Source organism: Neofelis nebulosa, chromosome 9 (assembly GCF_028018385.1).
Source record: "Neofelis nebulosa isolate mNeoNeb1 chromosome 9, mNeoNeb1.pri, whole genome shotgun sequence".
NCBI classification, from domain to species: domain Eukaryota; kingdom Metazoa; phylum Chordata; class Mammalia; order Carnivora; family Felidae; genus Neofelis; species Neofelis nebulosa.
The window spans coordinates 25,583,424-25,606,243 of record NC_080790.1 but is presented as its reverse complement, the minus strand read 5'-3'; the positions used below and the strand labels follow the sequence as shown (position 1 = coordinate 25,606,243).

The 22,820-nt window shown below is 48.6% G+C and overlaps 1 protein-coding gene and 1 long non-coding RNA gene across 3 annotated transcripts in view; one reads left to right on the top strand and one right to left on the bottom strand.

The window, feature by feature from the left end:
- LOC131484584 (xanthine dehydrogenase/oxidase-like) overlaps positions 1–22,820 on the top strand; it is a 58,681-nt gene that overhangs the window by 20,130 nt on the left and 15,731 nt on the right. For both annotated transcript variants that reach the window (XM_058682963.1, XM_058682962.1), the window contains exons 10-24: positions 1,492–1,584; positions 2,190–2,341; positions 3,390–3,483; positions 4,841–4,950; positions 7,273–7,457; positions 9,296–9,470; positions 11,430–11,513; positions 12,972–13,141; positions 15,233–15,356; positions 16,976–17,095; positions 17,564–17,660; positions 18,616–18,740; positions 19,524–19,657; positions 20,076–20,163; positions 21,306–21,392. In XM_058682963.1, coding sequence (XP_058538946.1) covers positions 1,492–1,584; positions 2,190–2,341; positions 3,390–3,483; positions 4,841–4,950; positions 7,273–7,457; positions 9,296–9,470; positions 11,430–11,513; positions 12,972–13,141; positions 15,233–15,356; positions 16,976–17,095; positions 17,564–17,660; positions 18,616–18,740; positions 19,524–19,657; positions 20,076–20,163; positions 21,306–21,392 — 1,838 coding nt within the window. The remainder of the gene's footprint in view (positions 1–1,491; positions 1,585–2,189; positions 2,342–3,389; positions 3,484–4,840; positions 4,951–7,272; positions 7,458–9,295; positions 9,471–11,429; positions 11,514–12,971; positions 13,142–15,232; positions 15,357–16,975; positions 17,096–17,563; positions 17,661–18,615; positions 18,741–19,523; positions 19,658–20,075; positions 20,164–21,305; positions 21,393–22,820) is intronic.
- On the bottom strand, positions 6,206–7,292 carry LOC131484585 (uncharacterized). Its single transcript, XR_009248321.1, has 2 exons — positions 7,216–7,292; positions 6,206–6,573 (listed from the first exon to the last, which is right to left on the bottom strand). It is a non-coding gene; the product is annotated as an uncharacterized LOC131484585 (long non-coding RNA).

Sequence of the window (22,820 nt, the reverse complement as noted above, 5' to 3'; positions counted from 1 at the left end):
AGACCCCAGCTGCAGTAACGTGGACACGCTGGGATGGCAGGGTGGCCTGTGAGATGTGCCTCAGGTGATGTGGTCCTGAGGGTCTGCGTAGCTGTGGCCCTGGGGTCCAGGGCAGCATGAGTTAAAGTGGAGGACGACTGTCTGGAAGAGTCCTTGATCTCCTTTGACATGTGACATATTCCTTGTCATGGGTCACCTAACATCCTGGACCCAGTTAGATTCTAATAGAAGGGAATCTATAAAAATTTCATGAGCTCCAAGTGAGAGGGAATTTCTTACGACCACTCCCTCTGCCTCACCCCATCTCCCTTATATATACACACAGCAGTGTAACCACTGACAGCCAGGGTAGGGTGCTGGGGAAGCTGGGCATAGAGAGAACCTTGTCAAGACAGGCCACGGATGGCCTCTGTCTTCAGTCTTTATCCTCGGAACCGGTATTCAAACAGGCCAGACTCCTCAAAGCCTGGGCCACCCATCAGACACTCTGAATAGCCCCTGAGAGGGTGGGGAGGATGGTCAGACATTTCTTTTTGAACCTTCCCATCTGTAGGTCTGTGGGAGGGGCTGGGAGGTGCAGAGCTAACCAGGTCTCAGGAACAGAACAGAGGGGCGTCTGCTCACAGACCTTTCTAACTTGACAGAAGGCCGGTAGAGACGTGTGGTCCTGCAAAGTCCTGCTCAGGCAGGTGTCGGGGACCAGGAGGCAGATTTGATGTTTTCTCTCTCAGACGATTTTCCTTTTTGTCTGAATGCTAGACTTTCGTGTTATTAGGACTATTATACCCCAACTCTAAGAATTGTCTGTTCTTAGCTGTGTAATGTGGGCAAGAGCCTCACCTTCCTGTGCCTCGGTTTCTCTTCCTATAAACTGAAAATCACAGTATCTCCCAAGGCTATTGTGAGGATTTAATGAGTTAAAACATGTAAAGTGCTTACACGGGTTCCTGACATATTTTAGCATGCTGCGGCTTCATCTATTATCCCCCACCCCTGTCCCACACACAGACACACACTCAACACACAGGTTAATTCACATTTCATCTCATTTAACACTAAAAGACACGTCAGCAGGGCCTACGGTGGTTCCATGTGTGCGAAGTGTGTATGACAGGATCAAGCAGGCTCTCCTTACTGAAGAGCAGAAAATCTGAAGGTGTTGAAGGTCCAAGCACAGAGTCAGAAAGCTAAATTTAAAAAAAAGGAAGCTTTTCTGGGTGATAAAAGAAATCAAAAGGCAAAAAAGAATTTCATCTCATCTGAATTCCACTAGGATTTTTGGGGGGAGGGAGAGAAAGACAAGTTTGCTGGCTGATAGTGTGGAAACCGCACTGAACCCCACATCTTATCTCCTGCACCTGCCAGTCCTAAGACACCCACAGAGCATGATGCGATCGTGAATATGTCATAGGTCCTGTGTGTGTGGTGGGAACAATGCCGAGGCCCGCCTGGTAGAAGCCTGTTAACTTCGGGTTTCTTGTTTTTCTCGAGGCATTGAGATGAAATTTAAGAATAAGCTGTTTCCTAAGATGGTCTGCCCAGCCTGGATCCCTGAGCTGAATTCAGTGGAGCATGGACCTGAGGGTAAGGGGGGGTTTGCCCTGAGCCCACGGAAGGCTGGGATGCTGGGGATGGGTCCCTTGGGAGGGGTGGCCGGTGCCAGGAGAGCCTCTCCTTTGGCTCCGCTGCCACCTGCTTCTCCTGGAGCTGCCTTGCGTGGGGAGCAGGGACCCCCTTCATTGCCTTCCTCCACTGAGCATCTGTGGCAGACTGCCAGTGGGCAAGGGGGGCTGTGAGATTCTCCACAGTCATTCTCAATCCTGGCTCCACATTAGAATCGCTCACAGGGGGAGGGGGTCAGTGCTGGGAGATCTTGGGCACTTTCAAAAAAAAACAGGACTTCTCCCTCAGAGATCTGATTTTATTGCGATGAGAACCACTGGTTTAGAGAAGAGAGCATTCTGGTTGTAGGATCAAGAGGGCTGTAGTTGAGTCCTGGCTGGTGTATTAGCTGGGTGGCATGGGGCAAGTCACTTCACCTCTCTGGGCGTTAATTTCCTCATCCTTATAAGGATGTGAGAGCTGGTTCATCGTCACTCAGGTACCAGTAAAGCATCGTAGGGGCTGTGTGTCCTAATGTTTTCTGAACTGTGAAGGGAATCGCTGTTTTTCTGCGCATGTGTTCCCAGGTATCTCCTTCGGAGCCTCGTGTCCCTTGAGCTTTGTGGAAAAGACACTGCTCGATGCAGTTGCCAACCTTCCTGCCCACCAAACAGAGGTGTTCAAAGGTGTTTTGGAGCAGCTGCGCTGGTTTGCTGGGAAGCAGGTCAAGTCTGTGGCGGTGAGTCCCTGTTCAGGAGCCCTCAAGGCTGAGGTCATGGGGCCTTTTGTCACAAGGCAGATGCGCTAGTCTGTCCTCTGCTGAAGATCTGGTGCGCCCCAAACTCTAGTGCTTAGAACTTGTGGGGTGTTTGTTAAAAATGCAGTTTCCTGGGCACTGCTCTCAGAGATTCCGACTCAGTGGGGCTGGGATGGAGCCCCAAAGGTGCTTCTGGGGAAGGGGGCCTGCGGGTCACTCTTGGAAGCACATGCTGTGTGCCTCAGTCTTTACCCCTGAGGTTGGCAAGATGGAGCCTCCTGCCCACCTTGTTCCTGAACTTGGCCGAAGCTATCAGCAAGTGGGTGAGAGATTGAGCCAAATGTAGTCTTGGACTACCTTTCATCGTTGGGGGGAGAGCCAGAGGTAGACACCCCCAGAGAGGAGGGAGGGGTCCAGCTGTTGACTGTTCACAACTAAACTCCAGACTAGCCCCCAGGTTCCCCATTTGCTAGCGGCATTCACACACCCAGGACCATTGGCGGCTCACAACAGCTGACGGTGTAGGGTTGGCGGGGGGGGGGGGGGGGAAGGAAAGCCGCCCCGTCCATTCTATTTTGTTGTTTTCAATTAGAACAAAACCCAAAGGAAACAGCCCCCACCCCGTTCCCTCACCCTACCCCAAGCACCTGACACCTCTGATTGTGGCTGAGTAGACAGAAGCTCAGAAAGCTCCATTAAATTCTCCAGCTGGGTGGGGATCTACTTCCAGGAAGTATTTGCTTGCATCATGTGATAAACCACCTCAACCCTTTCAGAAAAAGTTTGGATGAAATTGAGCTGATTTCAAGGAGCTGACCCACATTACTGACGAGTAAATTTTAGAGCTGAGATCCAATCCCAAGTGTTCGGATCTCAGGTTTTGCACGTGGTTCTGGATGCTTGAGTTCCGCTGGTCTTGTGCCTTCAGTGAGCAGGTGTCCCCCACCTGCCCTGTGTTCTGCAGCCTGCTGTGAGAGCAAGGTTTTCCTGGGTGGGCTGGGCTCTCACGCACACTCTCTGCTTGTTCTAGTCCATCGGAGGGAACATCATCACCGCCAGCCCCATCTCTGACCTCAACCCTGTGTTCATGGCCAGTGGGGCCAAGCTGACCATCGTGTCCACAGGTGAGAGTTACGTCATGCAGAAGTCAGGAAAGAGGGCCCCACAAGGGAGAAGGCTCACAAGATAGGTGACTTTTTGGAGAGACAGGGCCCACAATTCAATGACCCAGCCGTCCTAAGGTTTGGATCCCTGGGAACTGCAAGGGAGATATACCCAGATTGGGGGCCAGGAGAGCCAGACCATTTCCTTATTAAGAATTCCCAACAGGATCTGTCACCTAGAAGCCTTACCTAGTAGTGTGCTAGAGCCAGAATACACTGGCTCGCCACAGCCCACAGCTGGATTTTCAGGGAGTCTGTGAGTGTTTGATAGACATGGCCATTATTAAAAATTGAATTGTAGAAACTTACAATAAAATAAATTACATTAAAAATAAAGGTAATAAGTGCTCAAAATTCATCACGTCCTAATATTTGAGTTTATTTTACTATTGCCCATGCCCTTAGAGTTATTCCCACCTGTTACATCTGTAGAGTGGAAATGCTAAGTAATGATATGCTGCTATGCACCGTCCTTGTTGGAGGGTCCGCGAGACCATCCCCAGTTTTGATGACTCCTAGGAAGTCAGGGAGGACTCCCAGGACTCAGCCTATCGTCATACTCATGGCTATGACTTATTAAGTGGGAGGACACAAAGTAAACTTGGCAAAGTGAAGAGGGACCTGGGGCACAGTCTGGAGGAATCCAGGCACAAGCTTCCAGAGACTTCTCCCGGTGGCATCACACAGGACACACATCATTCCCTCAGTCACAAGCTGCATTGTGATAACGCATGTGAAGTGTTGTCTGCCGGGGAAGCTCGTCAGAGACTGAACAGCTAGGGCTTTTTGGGGGGTTGTTTGCGTAGCCCTTCTTGGCAGGTACCAAAAGCCCAGGCACCCAGACAGAAAGCAGATGTTCAGCATAAACCACGCTGTTTGTATGAACAGTTTAGACACAGTCAGTCATCCTATCGGGGAATCTGTTGAAATGCAAGTTCCCAGAAGACAGCCATGGTCAACCATTGTAGGCAGTCCTTTCAGAGGACAGCAGGCGTGTCGTGTCAACTCTTTGCCACCCTCTTTCCAACTTCATGTTCACTGATGTCACTCCGGGAGCCTGAAATTGGCTATGGTGGTAGTATTGATACCGTAGAAATTAGCAAGTACTGCAAATCTGGACTCCCTCTGCCCACACATAGTCCATTGTTAAACATTCACCAGCACATCCCTGCGTAAGGATTTTAGATGGAGGACCTTGGCCCTAATTGTGCCAGCACTGCCCTCTGACTGTGGGTACCAGAGACCAGGATGGGGAATTTACCGGTGCCTCGTTCTCTGCTTTCTCACACTGGCCGCTCTGCATCCGGCCTGTGTACAGGCACCAGGAGGACGGTTCGGATGGATCACACCTTCTTCCCCGCATACAGAAAGACCCTGCTAGCTCCAGAGGAGATACTGCTTTCCATCGAGATCCCCTACAGCAGGGAGGTGAGCTGCTCAGGAGCGTCCCATGCCACTCTTACCGCAGCGAGGCTCCAGACAAGAGACCAGAGTCTGCCTCGGGGACCAAGCTCAGCATCTCTCAACTTTAACAAAGTCTCTGAACACTGCCTTTCACCAGCCATAGTGTTCTCTGGGCAATGAAGAGCTTCAGGGCAGGGAAGAGGGCATTCCATGGACTCATGGCACGTGATCCTGGGCAAATCGTTTCAGATTTCTGAGCCTCAGCTTGTTCGTCTGTAAACGGACACAGTGTTACCTACCCGGGAGGTTATTGTGAGGATTGAAATCAGGTATGCCTAAGGTTCCAGGCCGATGTCCAGAAACCAGTGGGGATCTCCATCTGGTAGCTAGCAACATGATTTCAAGAGCACATCCAGCCACTGAGCACTTCTGCCCCAGGTCAGAGGAGACTGGGGCTTGCACGCTGAGTGGAGGGGCTGCCCGTGGGTCAGGCCCACACATGTTGATGAGGTGTTTATTTGCTGACCTTGCTCTGAGTTGGCGTGGTTGCATTTCTGCTCATGGGAGGTTTTTCTGTCCTGTTGAGGCAAGTCTGGGCACTTCTGGCTGCCTGGCTGTTGTTCTTGGGGGCCCATGGTGTCGTCACCAGGTGCCTTTCTCTCCTCCCTCACCAGCTACACATTCCATAATGGGCCGTGTAGAAAAGTGATCTGTGTGAGGCTGGGAAAGCAGCTGTGATGGAGAGTATTAGGAGTTTTACCCAGGTAGCGCTTGAGCGCGCGTTACGAGGCATGTTCGCCCGTGCTAATTTTGGCCCCCTTAATGAGAATGCTAATTAAATTAGAGCCAAGATGTCCCTGAGGTGGTTTCTTACTGATTTTCTAGCTTGTCCTTATAGACCATTTTGAGCAGTGATTCCCAGACTTTTTGTATTTCACAGATCAGGAAATTTTCCTCTTTTTAATTATGAGTTGGAGAAGGGAGGAGGGAACAGGCATACAAGAGTTCAGTTTTTATTTTTCCAGATAGGGACATTAGCCAAAAACATTTCATAGGGGCGCCTGGGTGGCTCAGTCAGCTAAGCTTCTGACTTCAGCTCAGGTCACGATCTCACGGTTCGTGAGTGCAAGCCCCACATCGGGGTCTCTGCTGTCAGCACAGAGCCCGCTTCAGATCCTCTGTCCCTCTCTCTCTGTCTCTGTCCCTCCTCTGCTCATTCTGTCTCTCTCTCAAAAATAAATAAATACACTGAAGAAAATCTTTAAAAACAAAAACCATGTCATGACAGAAAGGAGATTTTAATACCCAGAAGTAGGGAGGATTTCTCAAGAAAGGACAGCTGCCAATCTGACACTGACATGGCGTGGCACCCCAGTGGACACGTCACCGTGGACTGGCACAGTCCTGTTCCAGAACCAAGCGCAGACTCCAGGCTCACGGTCCCGGGGCCATGCTTGACATCGGGAATCCGGACTAGCGTCATGGTCAGGAGGAAGCCCGATGACTTCTTCGAACAGAAGCTTGTGGCCAGTGTGGGCGTCCACAGTGAGCCTCGTTGGGCTTTCTCAACAACGCTTCCCTTAAGCCTCTGCCTTTGACGTTAATCAGAATTTGTGGTGCCAGGTGGGTTCAGACCTCAAGCAGAACCTGGCCAGAAAGGGCTTGATATGAGAGCGTTCTTACCTGGAAAGCGACTCACGCGGCCCTCCTATCCTGACAGACAGGGCCTGCCTGGAGCCCAGCGGGAAATGTGTGCTCAAAGCACAAAGGCAGCTAGTGTTTCATAGTGTGGTTCATTCTTTCAGGAAGCAAGGTTTCTAACCGTGAACAATAGAGCAGTGGGAGAGACAAGCTAGAGAGAGCACGTGCACAGGCGTGGGTGAGGGTGCGTTTCACACTCCCGGTGGCATCTCGTTGTATCTGCTCGAGAGGCAGTTAAGCCAACAGAGGTTTGGGCACAGCCGAGAGGCTGGGTGGGCTCTGAAGCTGGGCGCCAGGATGGGAGGACTGTGGGCTGGGGGACCCCGAGCAGCCTTTGTGAACATGTCTTTCCTCCTCCCAGCTGTTGGTTGAGAGAACCCTGCTCTCCTTTTCCTTGACTTTGGGTGTTCCTGACCGACAGGGGAAATCTCTCCCCTTTCCCGGCTTCTGGGAGTGTTGTCCGGGCCTCGTGCTGAGCACGGGACAGTCGGCGCTGCCCACATCTTTGAGTCCCACCGGCAGCCCCTTGCGGGGTTGCCATGGCCCTGTCCCTTCACCTGCCCTTTCACCCCCGTGCTTCAGCCTCACCATCTGCAGTTGTAGCAAATGCAGGGGAGAAGCAGGAACCTTTCTCTTGTTTTGCAGGGTGAGTATTTCTCAGCCTTTAAGCAGGCCTCTCGGAGAGAAGATGACATCGCCAAGGTGACCAGCGGCATGAGGGTCCTGTTCAACCCGGGAACCGCGCAGGTGAAGGAGCTGGCCCTTTGCTACGGCGGAATGCACGACAGAACCGTCTCAGCCCTCAAGACCACGCGGAAGCAGATAGCAAAGTGAGAGCTGCCGGCAGAGTGAAGCGGCCAGTGCCGCTCCGACTCCCGCAGTCTGCTAGCTGCCGGGACTGCCGGCGGCGTTACTCTTGCTGCCGCTACAGCCATGACTTCCGCCCTTACCGGGGTTACCGCTGCTGCCACCCTGACTGCCGCTACCCGTAGCTCGATTCCTGGTAGCATGGCTGTTGCTGCGCTGGTTCCACCCTGTCTGCTACGGCTCCCCTGCTCTTGGTACCGCTGGGCCCGCCGTTGCTGCGGCCACGAGCGGCCACCGTTGCCATTGCTCTCACGGCTGGGCCTCTACTGCAATTACTGCGGCTGACACTACTCACACTGGTACTGCTGCTTCTGTTGCTACTCTTCCCGCTGCTGTCACTGCTGCTGTTTCTGCCACCGTCACTCCTCGGACTAGTGTTGCCGCTGTGGCTTCCACTGCTGTTCCCAGCGATGCCACCACTGCAGTCTCTCTACCGCTGATGCTCGTATTGCGGCTCTACTCTTCCTGCGGCTCCTCCCGAGAGTACTGCCGACAGCGTTCCTGCTGCCACTGTGTTAATGCTGTTGCTGCCACCGTTGTGTGTGTCCCCACCGTGACTCTCGCCACGACTCACGGTCGTGCCTCTGCTGCTCCTCCCGCTACTAGTCACAGTGTCGCCAGTGCTGCTGCTACGGCTCTCACCACTGTTCCTCTTTCCACGACTTCTACGCCTTCTGCTTTTGCTTCTACCACGGCTGTTACTTCTGCTGCTCCTGTTCCGGCCACTGCTAGTATCCCTCCTACGGTATTGCTGCTGCCCCTCCCGCTGCACTCTGACTGGGGCTACTCCTACTACTATGGCTAGTGTGTGGCAGCAGTTATCCCGAGCCCTTCCCCAGCGCTGGCCTGTGTATCACTGCCAATAACCAGATGGATAAATAAGGCTTGCGTTTGGCGTTTGGCTCTTTGGTTCCGATGCCTGGCTCCAACACTTTCCAGACGGCTCAGAGAAGTCAAGTTACCGAATCTTCCCGTGCCTCAGTTTCCTCATCGGTAAAGGAGTATACAGATTTTCCATGCTACATTTTTACATGGAAATGAAAAGTGATCTTTCGTAAAAAGCACGGAGTACATTGCTTAGGGCGTTATAAGGACTGAATAGATTTAGTTAGTATAATTTTGTGGTCGTTTTAAAATTGTGTCTATTTTTATTTGTATTATTTCTGTATGTATATATTTATTTATATTTATTTTTATATTTTAGCGAGAGACAGAGAGAGAGAGAGAGAGAGAGAGAGCAAGAGCAGGGGAGAGGGACAGAGAGAGAGACAGAGAGAGACAGAGAGAGAGAGAATCTTAAGAAGTGGGGCTGACCTGAGCGGAAATGAAGAGTTGGGTGCTCAACCGACTGAGCCATCAAGGCACCCAAATTGTGTCTAGTTTTAAATTTTAGGAAACTGAGGAGTGCCCGGGTGCCTCACTCGGTTAAGTGTCTGACTTTGTCTTGATCTCAGGGTCATGATCTCAGGGCTCATGAGTTTGAGCCCCGTGTCGGGTCTGTGCCGACAGTGCAGAGCCTGGAGCCTGCTTCAGGTTCCCAGTGTCCCTCCCTCTCTGCCCCTCCCATGCTTGACTTGCATCTCTCTCTCTCAAAAATAGAGAAACATTGAAAAAAGTGTTTTTAAAAAAGATGAGGAAACTAAGGCTCAAGCAAGTAACTTACCTAAAGTTACACAAGTATAAGTATCCAAGCCAAATTTTGAACCAAGTTTCATATGACTACGGCCCTGTGCCTACCACCCCACACAAGTGATTCTGATGGCTGAGTAGGAGCGCTCTCCCACCTTCTGCTCTCTGGCAGTTTCTGGAACGAGGAGCTGCTGCAGAACGTGTGTGCGGGCCTGGCGGAGGAGTTGTCCCTGGCCCCCGACGCCCCTGGCGGCATGGTGGAGTTTCGGCGTACCCTCACCCTCAGCTTCTTCTTCAAGTTCTACCTGACAGTGCTTCAGAAACTGGGCATACAGAACTCGAAAGATGTGAGTGTGGGGTGTGGGCAAGATACAGACTCTCTGCAGGACTTTTGTTTGGGAATTTCGGAAGCCAGTCTGAGGGAGGGGTACGGTGGACCAGGTGGTAAGTTGGCTTCTCCCTTCTGACATCTAAGGACAGAGGAGCCTTTGCTCCAAGGACACACGGCCCAGGGAGCCACATGGAGATGGGAACCAACGGGATGGCCGAGAGGCAGAACACTGAACTGGGCGTCAACGACTAGGGTTCTGGTCCCTCCCTTGAAACTTGAATAGGTCACAACTCTCTTTAAGTCTCAGTTGGGAAATCTGCTGATCTGGGTGGTAGACCAGATGATCCTTTTGACAGGCTAGCTGTTTCAACTGTGGTTTTGTAGTTAGAATGGAACGTGGAGTGAGATGAGAAGGTAGAGGGTGGAATGAGAATGTAACGGGTGCTGCTACAGTCAGGAGACGGTGGTCACGGGGAGGGTGTGCGTTCTGGAAAGGGTGTGGCTGAGCGGAAGCCCAGCTCCCCATATTGGTTCAGTAAGCATTTACTTTGCACCGTCTATGCATAACATTGCACTTGGCCCCGGGGGCAGCCTCGTGTGGGAGAGAACGTGATCACTGAAGGCCAGCCTAGAGTGACAACTGAGCAGATGGCGTGGGGAGTGCAAAGGAGACAAGCTTCCACAGATGTGGGGACCGCAGACAGAAATCCCTCTTTAAAAAGCATCCCTAATAGCTTTCTTCTTTTTCTTTTTAAAAAGCATTTATTTATTTATTTTGAGAGATAGAGACAGAGAGTCCATGCGTGCACGTGAGCGGGCAGGGGCAGAGAGAGAATCCCAAGTGGGCTCTGCACTGACAGCACAGAACCCAACGTGGGGCTCGACCTCAGAACTGTGAGATCATGACCTGAGCTGAAAGCAAGGGTCAGATGCTTAATTGACTGAGCCACCCAGGCACCTTGAGTTTTTTCTGATTATAAGAGTAATACATTTCCTGTGGCAAACTTAAAAACATAGAAATATATTAAAAATTAAAATAGAAAATTAAAAAACATTTCAACTTTTTTTTTTTTTAATTTTTTTTTCAATGTTTTTTATTTATTTTTGGGACAGAGAGAGACAGAGCATGAATGGGGGAGGGGCAGAGAGAGAGGGAGACACAGAATCGGAAACAGGCTCCAGGCTCCGAGCCATCAGCCCAGAGCCTGACGCAGGGCTGGAACTCACGGACCGCGAGATCGTGACCTGGCTGAAGTCGGACGCTTAACCGACTGCGCCACCCAGGTGCCCCAACATTTCAACTTTTTAAATAAAAAATTAAATACTTTTTTTATTACTTTTCTTTTTAATTAAATATGCTTTTCTCTCAGATTCTAGAGGAAACCACTGCTACTAGTCTTGCTTTTTCCTCTGATCTTTTCCCTACATTCATTTGTCCATCTTCTGTCATTCTCTCTTTTCTCTTTCTCTTTCTATCTCTCCTTCCATCCCTCTCTCTATATACCTGTTGTCTTCCTATCTTTTGATCTGGACACATCATTTTCTAAACAGATGTAGGGTCATGCTGCATATAGAGTTTTCCATTTCCCCTGATTCTGTTGAGATTATATTGTGCGCATTTTCCATATCATTAAATATTTCCCATAGAAATGAGGAGGAAGAAGGTTTCCAGCAAGGCAAGGAGAGAGAGAGAGCAGCGTGAATAAATGCAGGAGGGAGGGAAACCATTGGGTGTGTTGGAGGAAGCACAAACCATTCACCATGCAGGCTGCAGGGGTGGGAAGGGGCCTGAGGCTGTTATAAAATGCTGGGCTCTCAGAGCCCACGTTCTGATGTTGAGATAGATCCAGCCGGCACGAGGCGTGTACGATGAGGAGGTGAGGGGAACAGTTGTTAGTGTTACCACTTGGGGACAAGAAGGGGGGGATCAATGATAGAACTAGTCATGATCACTACTGTTAACTTACCTCCACAGAAGTGTGGCAAGCTGGACCCCACCCATGCCAGTGCCACCTTACTCTTTCAGAAAGACCCTCCAGCCAACGTCCAGCTCTTCCAAGTGAGTATACCTGATGTATGGCTGATATCACAGGCCCTTGCAGGGCACATCAGATGATGCTGACCTTTGGTGAATGACTGACTTGAGTCGTATGTAGGTGCTTAAAGCTCCTACTGCTTTGCATAAATATCCGGTGAAGAAAATGGGAATCGTATTAATGTCAATGAAGCTCTTTTCCTCCTTCCGTACCTAAATTTTGTCTCTCTTGAGATTACTCTCATCTTCACCTGCTCCTTAAAGAATAAAAAAAAAAAACAACTGTTGTCCCGATTTTGTCTTTTCTGGTGCCTTTGTGGGCTGGTGTGCAAAGCCAGGAGTTCTCCTGGCCATAACAATAAAACAACAACTTTCTGTCAATGGCAAGTTTTTGAGAAGCACTAAGTAAAGGGTCAACTTTCTCTGTAGACACTTTGGGTTTTGTGGGCCCTATAGTTTCAGTTGATGCTCCTCAACTTTGTCATTATAGCATAAAAGCAACCAGAGGTAATACATAAATGAATGTGTGTGGTATGTACCAATAAAACTTTATTTATAGAAGCAGGCAGTGGGCCAGATTTGGCCCACAGGCCACAATTTGTGGAACCATGCAGTAGAGGCTAGTGGTCCAGAGTGTGAACTCTGGGCTCCACTGCCACGACTTGAATTCAAACTCTGCCAGTTTGTAACTGTGTAACCTTCGACAAGTCACTTCCTCTCTGTGGCTTTTGGGCAAGTTAATTATGCCCACCTGCAAGTGTCCCTATGATGGCACCTGTTTCCTAGGATGGTTCTGAGGATTAAATGTGTTAGTAAAAGTAAATAGCTTAGATTAGCTCCTGGGATATATTAAATACTCAGTGACATGTTAGCCATTATTATTATGTCTTTGAAAAACCACATACAACAGAATTTTGTTACAAATCCATTTTGGAACACTTTGGCAAGTACAGAAAGATATAAAGAAGAAACAAAAATGACCCAAGATCCCACCTCCAAGAGAAAATCATGATATTTTTGTTGACTTCTTTCCTTTTTTTCCTTTGCATATATGGACATTGACATGCTATGTTTATAACATACATATTTTTCCTACAGAATTCAAATCATCATACGCACACACAATGGTTTATGTCCTGTGTTTACATGTAATGTGAACATTCTTGCCTTCTAATTTAAAGTCTTCAAAAGTATGTCTTAATAGTTGCATACTGTTTGATTGGATGCACGTAGCACCAGCTTTTTACTCCACCCCCCATGAGTGCGCATTGAGGTTCTTCTTTAGTTATTTATTTTTCCCCCCGTATGGGGACACTGTGACCACCTCTGCTCTGCCGGTCTGTTCCTTTGCCCTGTGTCCCTCCTGCCTCCTCCGTCTTCACTCAGGTTTGCTTTGGCCTGAAGCTCCCTGCAGTTTCCCCAGGCCTGTAGGGAAACAGTGTCTTATGCAGCTCAGCTTGACTGATGACCATGTTGTTCCAGGAGGTGCCCAAGGGTCAGTGCAAGGAGGACATGGTGGGTCGGCCCCTGCCCCACCTGGCCGCGGCCATGCAAGCGTCTGGGGAGGCTGTGTACTGTGACGACATCCCTCGCTACGAGAATGAGCTGTCCCTCCGGTTGGTCACCAGCACCCGGGCCCACGCCAAGATCAAGTGAGTGGAGTAAATATCCTGAGGGAGGAGGGTGCTGGGAGGCTCCTCCAGGGCCTTCCAGTCTAGAGAGGGACTGGGAACTCACCTGAAAACCAGCCTGGAGAGGAGCGGGAGAGGTTAGGGACTCAGTGGTGCCTGGCAGGGTGAGGGGATGCTGTTGGAGGCATAGGCAGGGGCCAGAACAGGAGAGCCTCGGAATGCTGAACCGGGACATTGCACTTGAGCCAAAAAGCAGTGAGGAGCTTTTAACAGGAGCAGGTCAGCTCTGCACTTTGATATTGGGCTAAACTTCAATGCAGTATTTCAGGAGAACTTGAGTCAGCACTAAGGGGAAGAGCGTGGCCTTAGAGTCAGACCGACCCGGGATTGAGTCTCTGTTCCAGTGTTTACCAGCTATGACCTTGGCCTGGGATGCCTAAGCTCACAGTTTCTCTATTCATAGCCGGGTGTTTTCATGATGATCAGTGACAGAGTCTGCAAGGACCTAGCAGAGAAGAGCCACCTGTGCCCGTCTGTTGAATTTGGAGAGCCCAAATGACAAGCATCGCCACCTCTATAATAATACTAATACCCAACACTCATGTGGCACTTAATATTTGCTGCGGCCTTTAAAGCATTTTACATACATTGGCAGCTTTACTTCTCACAACAAGCCTACAGGCGGGTCCTGTTATGATCCCCATGTTCCAGATGAGGAAGCTGAGGCACAAGGGTGGTAAGTTACCTGCCCGAGGTCACAGAGTTGGTAAGCAGCGAAGCGGGAGTTTGAAGCCAGGCAGCATTAGCAGCCGAGCTGTGCTGCCTCTTGATGTTCAGGCCAGAGACTGCATTGATCTCCTGGTGGGCATCAGACACATATCCTGTTGAACAGAGCAGCTAGGAGAAACCCTCCCTTGGGCGCTGCCACTGCTTGGATTAGGGATCCCGTCTCCCCATCATTGGTTTTTCCCTCTGCCGCTCCTAGCTGCCTGGAGACAGGCTGCAGGAATGGTAACCTGGACACCGAGAAAACTTAACAGGTAAGTAAAGTCTTCCAGCTCTCTGAAAAAAACTGTTTCAGACGATGTGGTTGCCATCTCTGGGGTAAATTCATTTGCTTTATCCTTGTCTTGAGCCCACACTGACCACACTGGCCATGATCCACATTGTCTACGTTCTTTGCTCCACCTGAGCGATGTGTGAATGGATGGAGGAGGGTGGGGGGCTCTGTAGTAACGGCAGTGACCTGGACTTTCCCGGCTGCGTGCACTTGGAAAGAAGCGAGGACCTGGCTTTGGCTCTTCATAACCTAACCTCAGTCCTAATCCCACCTACGTTGCTCTCTGCTGGGTGACTTTGGAAAAGCTGCTCAATTTTCCTGAGCTTGAGTTGCCCCAAATGTAGAAGGAGGATAATGATGATGACGTTCTGGGCTCTGGTGAGGTTTGCCTGTTGGAAGTTGCTTGGCCCTTCAGAGTGGTTTCCATACCTTTCTGTGAGGTGCCTCTGCTCTATCTCCCCTTGGGGGCCCGGGCCAGAGTGAGCAGAACATAGTAGAGACTGTTATTAGTGAAACAGTCTCCAGGTGTTCTCCCTCTCAGGCCTGATGATGGCCGGGCTGCCCTGCTCTTCTGGGGTAGCTTCATGAAGGTGGGGAGACAAATTTGGCTGTGTGACGATGTTCAGGGACATTCGATCAGTGGTGCAGCAAGGGCCCAAAAGTGCTGATTCTGTGTGGGTATTAGCTGTGATGTGGGTGTGAGCTGGAGCTCTCAAGAGTAAATGCTACTCACTGCGATGTGGTTCCATAGTAGAAGGTCCATGGGGGTGGGCCTGTCCTGTTCATTTTCTGTTCTCCACAGCACTCAGCATGGTGGCCTTCACAGGGTACGTATTTCATGAGCATTTGCAGAATAGGATAGGGTAGGATAGCCTATGGAATGTAGGCTAGGATAGAATATAGAATCTGGAAAAGATAGCATAGACTAGAGGATGGAGAAGGAAGGAATTTGAGTGGAGGAAAAATCAACATGAGGACAGTGGTATCCAGTTGGTAGTGGGTCTTCTGCTTCAGTTTCCCACCTGGGCCCCTCACTGTGCTCATTCTTGCAGGTCCATAGATACTTCAGAAGCTCAGAAGGTGCCAGGGTTTGTCTGCTTTATCTCTGCTGATGATGTTCCTGGGAGTAATATAACTGGAATTGGTAATGATGAAATGGTGTTTGCAAAGGATAAGGTATGTGTTGGATTTTGTTTTTAGATATGAAGTTAGCGGAATGGGCACTTGAGTTTTAGTTTGCGCTCATTCCTCCAAATCCTTAATCTTAAAAAGATTACACATTGGTACATACTGTGGCCTTCATCGTGCATGGCGATCAGTACAGGGATGCAATCGTTCTGGTGGCACTTTTAACTTTCACTTATGTTTACTTGTTTATTTCATTGTTGGTGGCTAGTTGCACATGTTAGGATGACTCCAGGCCAAACTGGTATTAAAACAAGACTGGTGATTGTTTTTTAAACTGCCAGTTAGGTTCTTCAGGGGATAAATAGCTCCTTTGTGATAAGAAAATAAAAATATGGTAAATAAACTACCAGAATAAAAATCACAATACTGTCACTATGTGTATTGAAAATTCACTTATATGAAAATTCATCTATTGCTGTCAAGCATATATGGAGTTTTGACACATACACACACACGCACACATACACGTTTTGAAACTTTCAGGGTGGAAGTCACTTGACAATTTTAATACAGTTCAAATGCAAATTGGAGATGAGTTGGCGTTGCCTCAGGGCTTATTCACTTTATTATTAATGTACAAGAGAAAGAGAGAATAAAAAACTACAACTATGAGACACAAGGACTCCATTTAACAAGAGAACAAATTGCTTTTGCAAATTTTGAGAACCTCTAAGACTACTGCTAACATGATGGTTAGTGAGAATTAGCTCGGATAAACCACCACAGCCCAATCAATTAAGTTAACAACTCAACTGGGTCCTCAAGAGACAACTATCAGAGACAGTATGGCTTTCTACTGTCAGAAACTCATATTGCAAAGTGATGAGTTGGACAATTTTTTTTTGGTTCATGTTTGGGGATTTTTGGAAGAAAAATGCCTCTGAAGGAATGGAATCATTAAGTGGTGAGAAAATGACAATCATTGTTCTGAAAATCTAACAAAAACTGGTTTATTTATCAAGTCTGAGAACCAGAATTTGGGAACTACTGCTTCTGGGCATTTGGATGAAGTGTAAGACATGATTGCTGCCTTTGAGAAACTTTTGGTGTAAATCTGGAAACAGAAATTCAAAGGGAGAGGGGTGCTAGAAAGAAAATGGAACTGGAAGCCAGGGCCTGAGATTTAGTCATGGTCTATTAATGAGCCAAGGCAAGACCATGATCTTGCCTTCTGGGTCTGCGTCTCTTCAGCTGAAGAACAAGGGTGTTGGAGTGCATCTGAGTCAACAAATAGACTTCATGCTTCCATACCGTCCATTCTGCTCACGGCGACATGACTAATCAATCACCACTTTCTATCCTGGGCAACTTCTCAACAAGCTGCCAGCGGTAAATCATGAAATTGGTCCCTGAGATAAAGCGAGTTTGCCATCTTGATACTCGTGATCTCCAAGTCCTAGTCCAGTTCCACTACTTCTAAATCCTCAATGAAGAAGCACATAATCCCAAACAGTAGGACAAAGACATGCCAAGATCCCAGAGGCATTCCTGGATGTCCCTTAAGGAAACTGTGGGGGCAAGGACTTCCTTCACCTTTTGGGCAATCCAAAATCATTTGCTTCATGAGGAGTGCATTATATGCTTTAACAGTTTGGCTCGGTTCCCAGGTGACTTGCATTGGGCACATCATTGGTGCTGTGGTCACCGACACCCGAGAACATGCCCAGAGAGCCGCTCAAGCGGTGAGAATCACCTATGAAGATCTTCCAGCCATTATCACAATAGAGGTAACTGAGAAAGGACTGCATGGGGAGGGGTGAGCCCCCTGTCCCTGGAGGCACCTTTACTGGGATACTTTGGAGGGGGCTCCAGCAGCAGGTGGGATTCGATTAGACAGGGAGAGGTAAACCCTTCAGCCCCAGGATTGTGTGTTCTTTGGAAAACTTCCCCATCATGATCCCAGACTCAGTCTGCCAGAGGCCAGACTAGGTCCCTCGTTTCCAAAGCCATCTCCTGTTGGTTCCTTGAGCGACTCTACTTTTCCTCAAGATCCAAGCGTGTCCAACTATCTCTGAGGAAATGGAGGCACATGGCCCCAGGCTACATGCAAGCTTACTTGAAGTCTGTGTAGGACCCTTGTACAGATGCCTGTGTGAGAAGAGGGAGGGTGGTTGCAATAACCTCTCTTTCCTCTGGTGGGAATGACCTTCCTTCTCCTGAAAGTCTGGTCACTGAATCGTCTTTGTGGTCCTCAGGATGCTATAGCAAAAGACTCCTTTTATGAGCCTGAGCTGAAGATAGAGAAAGGAAACCTCACGAAGGGGTTTTCAGAAGCAGACAACATTGTTTCAGGTATGGCCATGCCATATAGTCCTGGGGTATGGGCTGGACCTGGTTTATGAATTAAATTCAAGAGCTGGACCTTGAGTCCTGGAGCAGGGGAGTGAATTTTTAACAGAAGAGTCCTCCTGATGTTTGTAGCAAAATAGTGGACAATTGGCAGGGAAAGACCCTCTCTCATTTTTTTTAAATTTAAATGTTTATTTATTTTTGAGAGAGAGAGAGAGACAGAGCATAGGCTGGGGAGGGGTAGAGAGAGAGGGAGACACAGATTCGAAAGCGGCCTCCAGGCTCTGAGCTGTCTGCACAGAGCCCTACAAGGAGCTCAAACTCACCAACCAGGATATCGTGACTTGAGCTGAAGTAACGCTTCATTGACTGAGCCACCCAGGTGCCCCTAGACCCTCTGCCATCTTAATGTCCACCTCCTGTCTCCAGGTTACATATGTGTATGTGGTTCTGGGTAGCTGGGAAGGCTGTCTGGGGAATTAGTGGCTACAGGTCCTGGCCCTCCCTGTGGGCAGCGGGGCACCCGTCTGCTGGTGACATCCCTTTGGGTATTGTTTCCTACATTGTCCATAGTGTATTCCTAAGCCACTGGTGAGTCATCTCTCCAACTGGCCCGATACCTTCCGTTCCAGAAGATGGTCTCATTTTTAGCTTTTCAGTCACATCTGTTAATCTGTTAATTCCTTCCTTACCATTCCCTAAATTTTACAAAATAATTTGAAAATCTGCAGTGAAAGATAGCTTCATGCCTGATGCATTTTGGTATCATTCTGGTTTCTTTGTTGGGGTGGGGGATTTGGCTCCCACAGGTGGCTAAGGCTTTGAGACCCTTTTCACCCCTGCTGGGAACCTAGAGGGTACCTGTGTGTGAGCAGCTGGTTGCTGCCCAGGGCCCTAGGGGAGTGCACTCTCCTTCAGCAAACTCCGGATCACCATGAGGGTCACATTGCCTCCCCAGGCGAGTTGTACATTGGTGGCCAAGAGCACTTCTACCTGGAGACTCACTGCACCATCGCTGTCCCCAAAGGCGAGGCAGGGGAGATGGAGCTCTTTGTGTCTACACAGAACACCATGAAGACCCAGGTACCGTCCTGTGGGTCAGCTCCAGGGCCTGGGCACGGCACTGGGGAACTTCTGGCTGACTAGGAGTTGGCGAGGTAGGACATGGGAAAAGGGAGATCTGGGCTGGTCCAGAAGGGGATCTGAGGGTAGTGGTCCTGGAGCCAGACCCTATCAACCAACAAGCTTGTGTCACTGAGTTGTGACATAACCTTTCTTGGTTTCCTCTTCCATAAAATGGGCCTGGTAGGGTGTTGTAATGACTAGATGTTTACTACTTGGATAGCACCTAATAAGAGTTGGCTTTCATTTTTCCAGTGAGATATGGCCTTGGTCAAATCATATCCGATCTCAGGCTCCTCACCTGTAAAACGTGGGTGATGGGTTTAGTGATAGCCACAGAGACCACTAAATTATCTGTGGCAGCTCAAATATGGCGGCTCCCCATTTCTCTATTGCTGGTAAGGCGACAGTACTGGCCAGCATTGTGGGCAGCTGGTCCTACCCCCGCAACTCACCAGTTCTTGGCTGGATGAAATGAACTTTGGCTCTGAAAGTCTGCTGTGGCCAGCCGCTGACCCCCCTTGCTAGAAACAAGTGTCTGAATTCAGTCTGCTCTGACTAATGAGTGTTAGACTCCAGCACCTCGAGTCAAGGGCTGCCTGGGGAGGTAAGGGGGATTCCGGAATCAAGGAATTTCAGAATTGACGGCACTAATTAGGCTTGCGGATGGCGGGCGGCTCTAGGTCAGGGTGAGGTAAGTCCAGATGATGTGTTCAGTGCAAGTAATTTTTCTTTTGTCCACAGAGCTTTGTTGCAAACATGTTGGGGGTTCCGGCAAACCGGATTTTGGTCCGGGTGAAGAGAATGGGAGGAGGCTTTGGAGGGAAAGACACCCGGAGCAGTCTGGTGTCTACAGCAGTGGCCCTGGCTGCATACAAGTGAGTCCCCCTAGCCAGCTCAGAGAAGGATAATAAGCATGCCTCTGCCAAGAAGCCTTTCTGGATTTCTCCCTTTTAGAAGTAGATTTCTCTTGCTTTGAATTTTCACAGCCTTCTGCTTTTTGAACTCTTGGGCATTGGGGTGAGGGTAACACCACGTGTTTCTTTGTGTTCGATGCATGGATTCATGTTTAGCCTCCCCTGCCTGGCTGTGAGGGCCCTCAAGGCAAGGGCACACATCATATCCTTACATTCCCCATGTGTCCAGCAGCTTTATTTCTAGACAGTGAAGCAACCCAGCTCCAGTCTGCTTGTGCGCCAGGTGGAAAAAGAAGTCTCCCTTGCTCCCTCCCTGAGACCCAAGGACTAGGCTGTTGCAGAAGCTCCCAGGGTGCTAACCCTCTGATGCCTCCCTTAGGACGGGCCGCCCCGTGCGCTGCATGCTGGATCGTGATGAGGACATGCTGATAACTGGTGGCAGACATCCCTTCTTGGCCAGATACAAGGTTCTAGTTGTCGGGAGCTATGTCGGGGCAGAAGGGGAATGCCATTTCACTGGGAAACCTGGAGATGAAGATCCAGGGATCCTGGGATGTTCTCTTATGTTTTTCACGAATACTTGTAGAAGTTGAAAGAAGAAATAGCAATGGGAAAAATTTAAATCTGCCAACAGCAACATACAAAGGTGAGGCTGGCCGGCCACTTCCCTAGTGAGGTCACAGAGTGGTGTTTACACCTGTTGTGAATTTCCTCTGGCCCGTACCTAGTCTTTCTCCTCTCGGGCTCGGAAGCATGAGTTTTCAGCAGTCGTGGGATAAATCCCTCCTGCAGAATGACCTTAGGTCCTTAGGTTCCTGCAGAACCTAATGTGTTCATAGCCAGATGCAAAGATCAGAATGACTACTTTATAATTTACAGTGAGAAATAAAGCTTCCAGGTTGTTAGGGTGGGCACCTGCTCCACCAGACCAGGGGTGGCGGTCCCTTTGCTGAGTCTGTGTGGATGACCAGCATCCTGTCCCTCTAAACACTAGTACAACCTGACAGATCCCAGTCTGGGAGCCCTTTCTCTCCATTAGGTGGCTTTGAACATCCCCCTGTGACCTCTTCTCGTTTTGTTTCCTGATTGAACTCCCCCGAAGGGATTATATTTCCCTTCTTCCCAAATTCTTGCAGGCCTGAAGAAAGTCCCAGGTCCTTACTTATGAAACAGCCTATAAAATTTGTTCTGATGGCTACCTAAGGTCAGGGATGTGAAAGCATATTCCTGCTTGTTGTGCACATTCCTGCTTGCTGTGGCTTGCTGGCCAAAATGTGTGAGGCATATCTCCAGTATCTCTCTGTTTCTCTTCCTGGCTCTCCCCTTTCTGCTTCCTCACTCCCTCTCGTAGAACCAGAGCCAGTGGTACTAGGTTCGAGGTAGAAGGAAGGGGGAGCATGGGGAGAGGGTGTGTCCAGGGTTGAGGACCCGTGGAGCGTCACTGGAGAGATGTCAGGTCCTCTCTGCTTCACCTGTTAGCTCCAGTGACTTTGTTTTCATGGTATGATGTCTTGTTCTTTCTGCTTCCTCCAGGTAGCATAAGTGGGAGAGGATGACTCGGGTTAGGTGGAGGAAGGGGCTATCGAGAACTCACTCTCATTTTCATCAGGTTGGCTTCATGAAGACTGGGAGGGTTGTGGCTCTGAAGGTGGAGCACTACAGCAATGCGGGGAACACCCTGGATCTCTCCCAGTATGTAAGTAGGGTGCACACCTGCATCAGGGGAGTGACTGGGAGGTCATGGGCATGCCCCACAGCCCCATAGGTACAGGCCTCCTCACTTCCTGCCTGGGACTATTGCAGTAGCCTCCCCATTGGTCTCCACCTTCAGGCTTTCCACCCCTGGTTAAATTCTAAAGCACAGAGATAATCCTATTACTTTTCTGATTGGAAATTCTTCCTTTGGGGTGTTGGGTGGCACAGTCAGTTAAGCATCATCGGATTTCACCTCAGGTCATGATCTCATGGTCTGAGATCGAGTCTTGCATCAAAAAAAAAAAAAAATCATAGTAATAATAAAAAGAAAAGGAAATCCTTTCTTATTTTTCAGATATTTTGCCAAGCAAGCCAAATGACTTATAAAACTTTATGCAGATTATGGTGACATTGTGTATATGTGTCTGTAAAATGAAAATATACCTCTGTTTTACATATATATACACATATATATGTATATATATATATGTATTATATATATAATGATGTGCATGGAAAATTCCAAAAGAACATACACTAAACAGTGATTAGAAGGGATGAAGGTGAGGGGATCACTCACTATCATTTTCTGTGTAACACATTTTCGTGGTGTTTGAATTTTAAGTAATGAATTTCTTTCTTCTTTTTTTTTGGTAACAGTTTCACTGAAATATACAATTTAAGGGTTTTTAGTAAATATTAAGAATTATGTAACCATTATCATACTGTAATTTTCGAACACTTCCATTACCTGAACGTGATCTCTTTCCATCACTCTCGTTCTCACCCGCTACCCAGCCCAGACATCCACCAATCTACTTTCTGTCTTTATAGATTGTCCTCTTGTAGTCCATTCATATAAACAGACTCATACACTGTGTAATCTTTTGTGTTTGACTTTTTTTCTCGGGTTCAATTATTTATTTATAGTTTTATTTATTTAAGTGATCTCTACACCCAGCGTGGGGCTCAAACTCACAACCCCGAGATCAAGAGTCGCACATTCCTCTGACTGAGCCAGCCAGGCACCCCTCAGGATAATATTTTAAGATTCCTTAGTCCTTCATTCTTTTCTCTTGATGATATTTCATTATATGGATAGGCCAATTTTTGTTTTCTACTTACCACTGAAGAGACTTTTGAGTTGTTCCTAGTTTTCAGCTTTTATGGATAAGGCTACATTGAACATTCTCATACTAGTCTTGTATAGACATGAAATTTTGTTAATTTGTGTTAACTTTGTGTTAATTTTGTTAATTTCGAAATTAGCAGTTACCTTTGTGGTATTACTTTTTATAATTTTTTTAAATCCAAATTTTATAACCATACTAGGTACAAACATGTAGACTTTTCTTATAAAAGTCAGTCAGACATTTCAGGGCAAACAGAAGTTCCTGTTAGCCCCCACTCCCCATGCCACTCCTCCTTG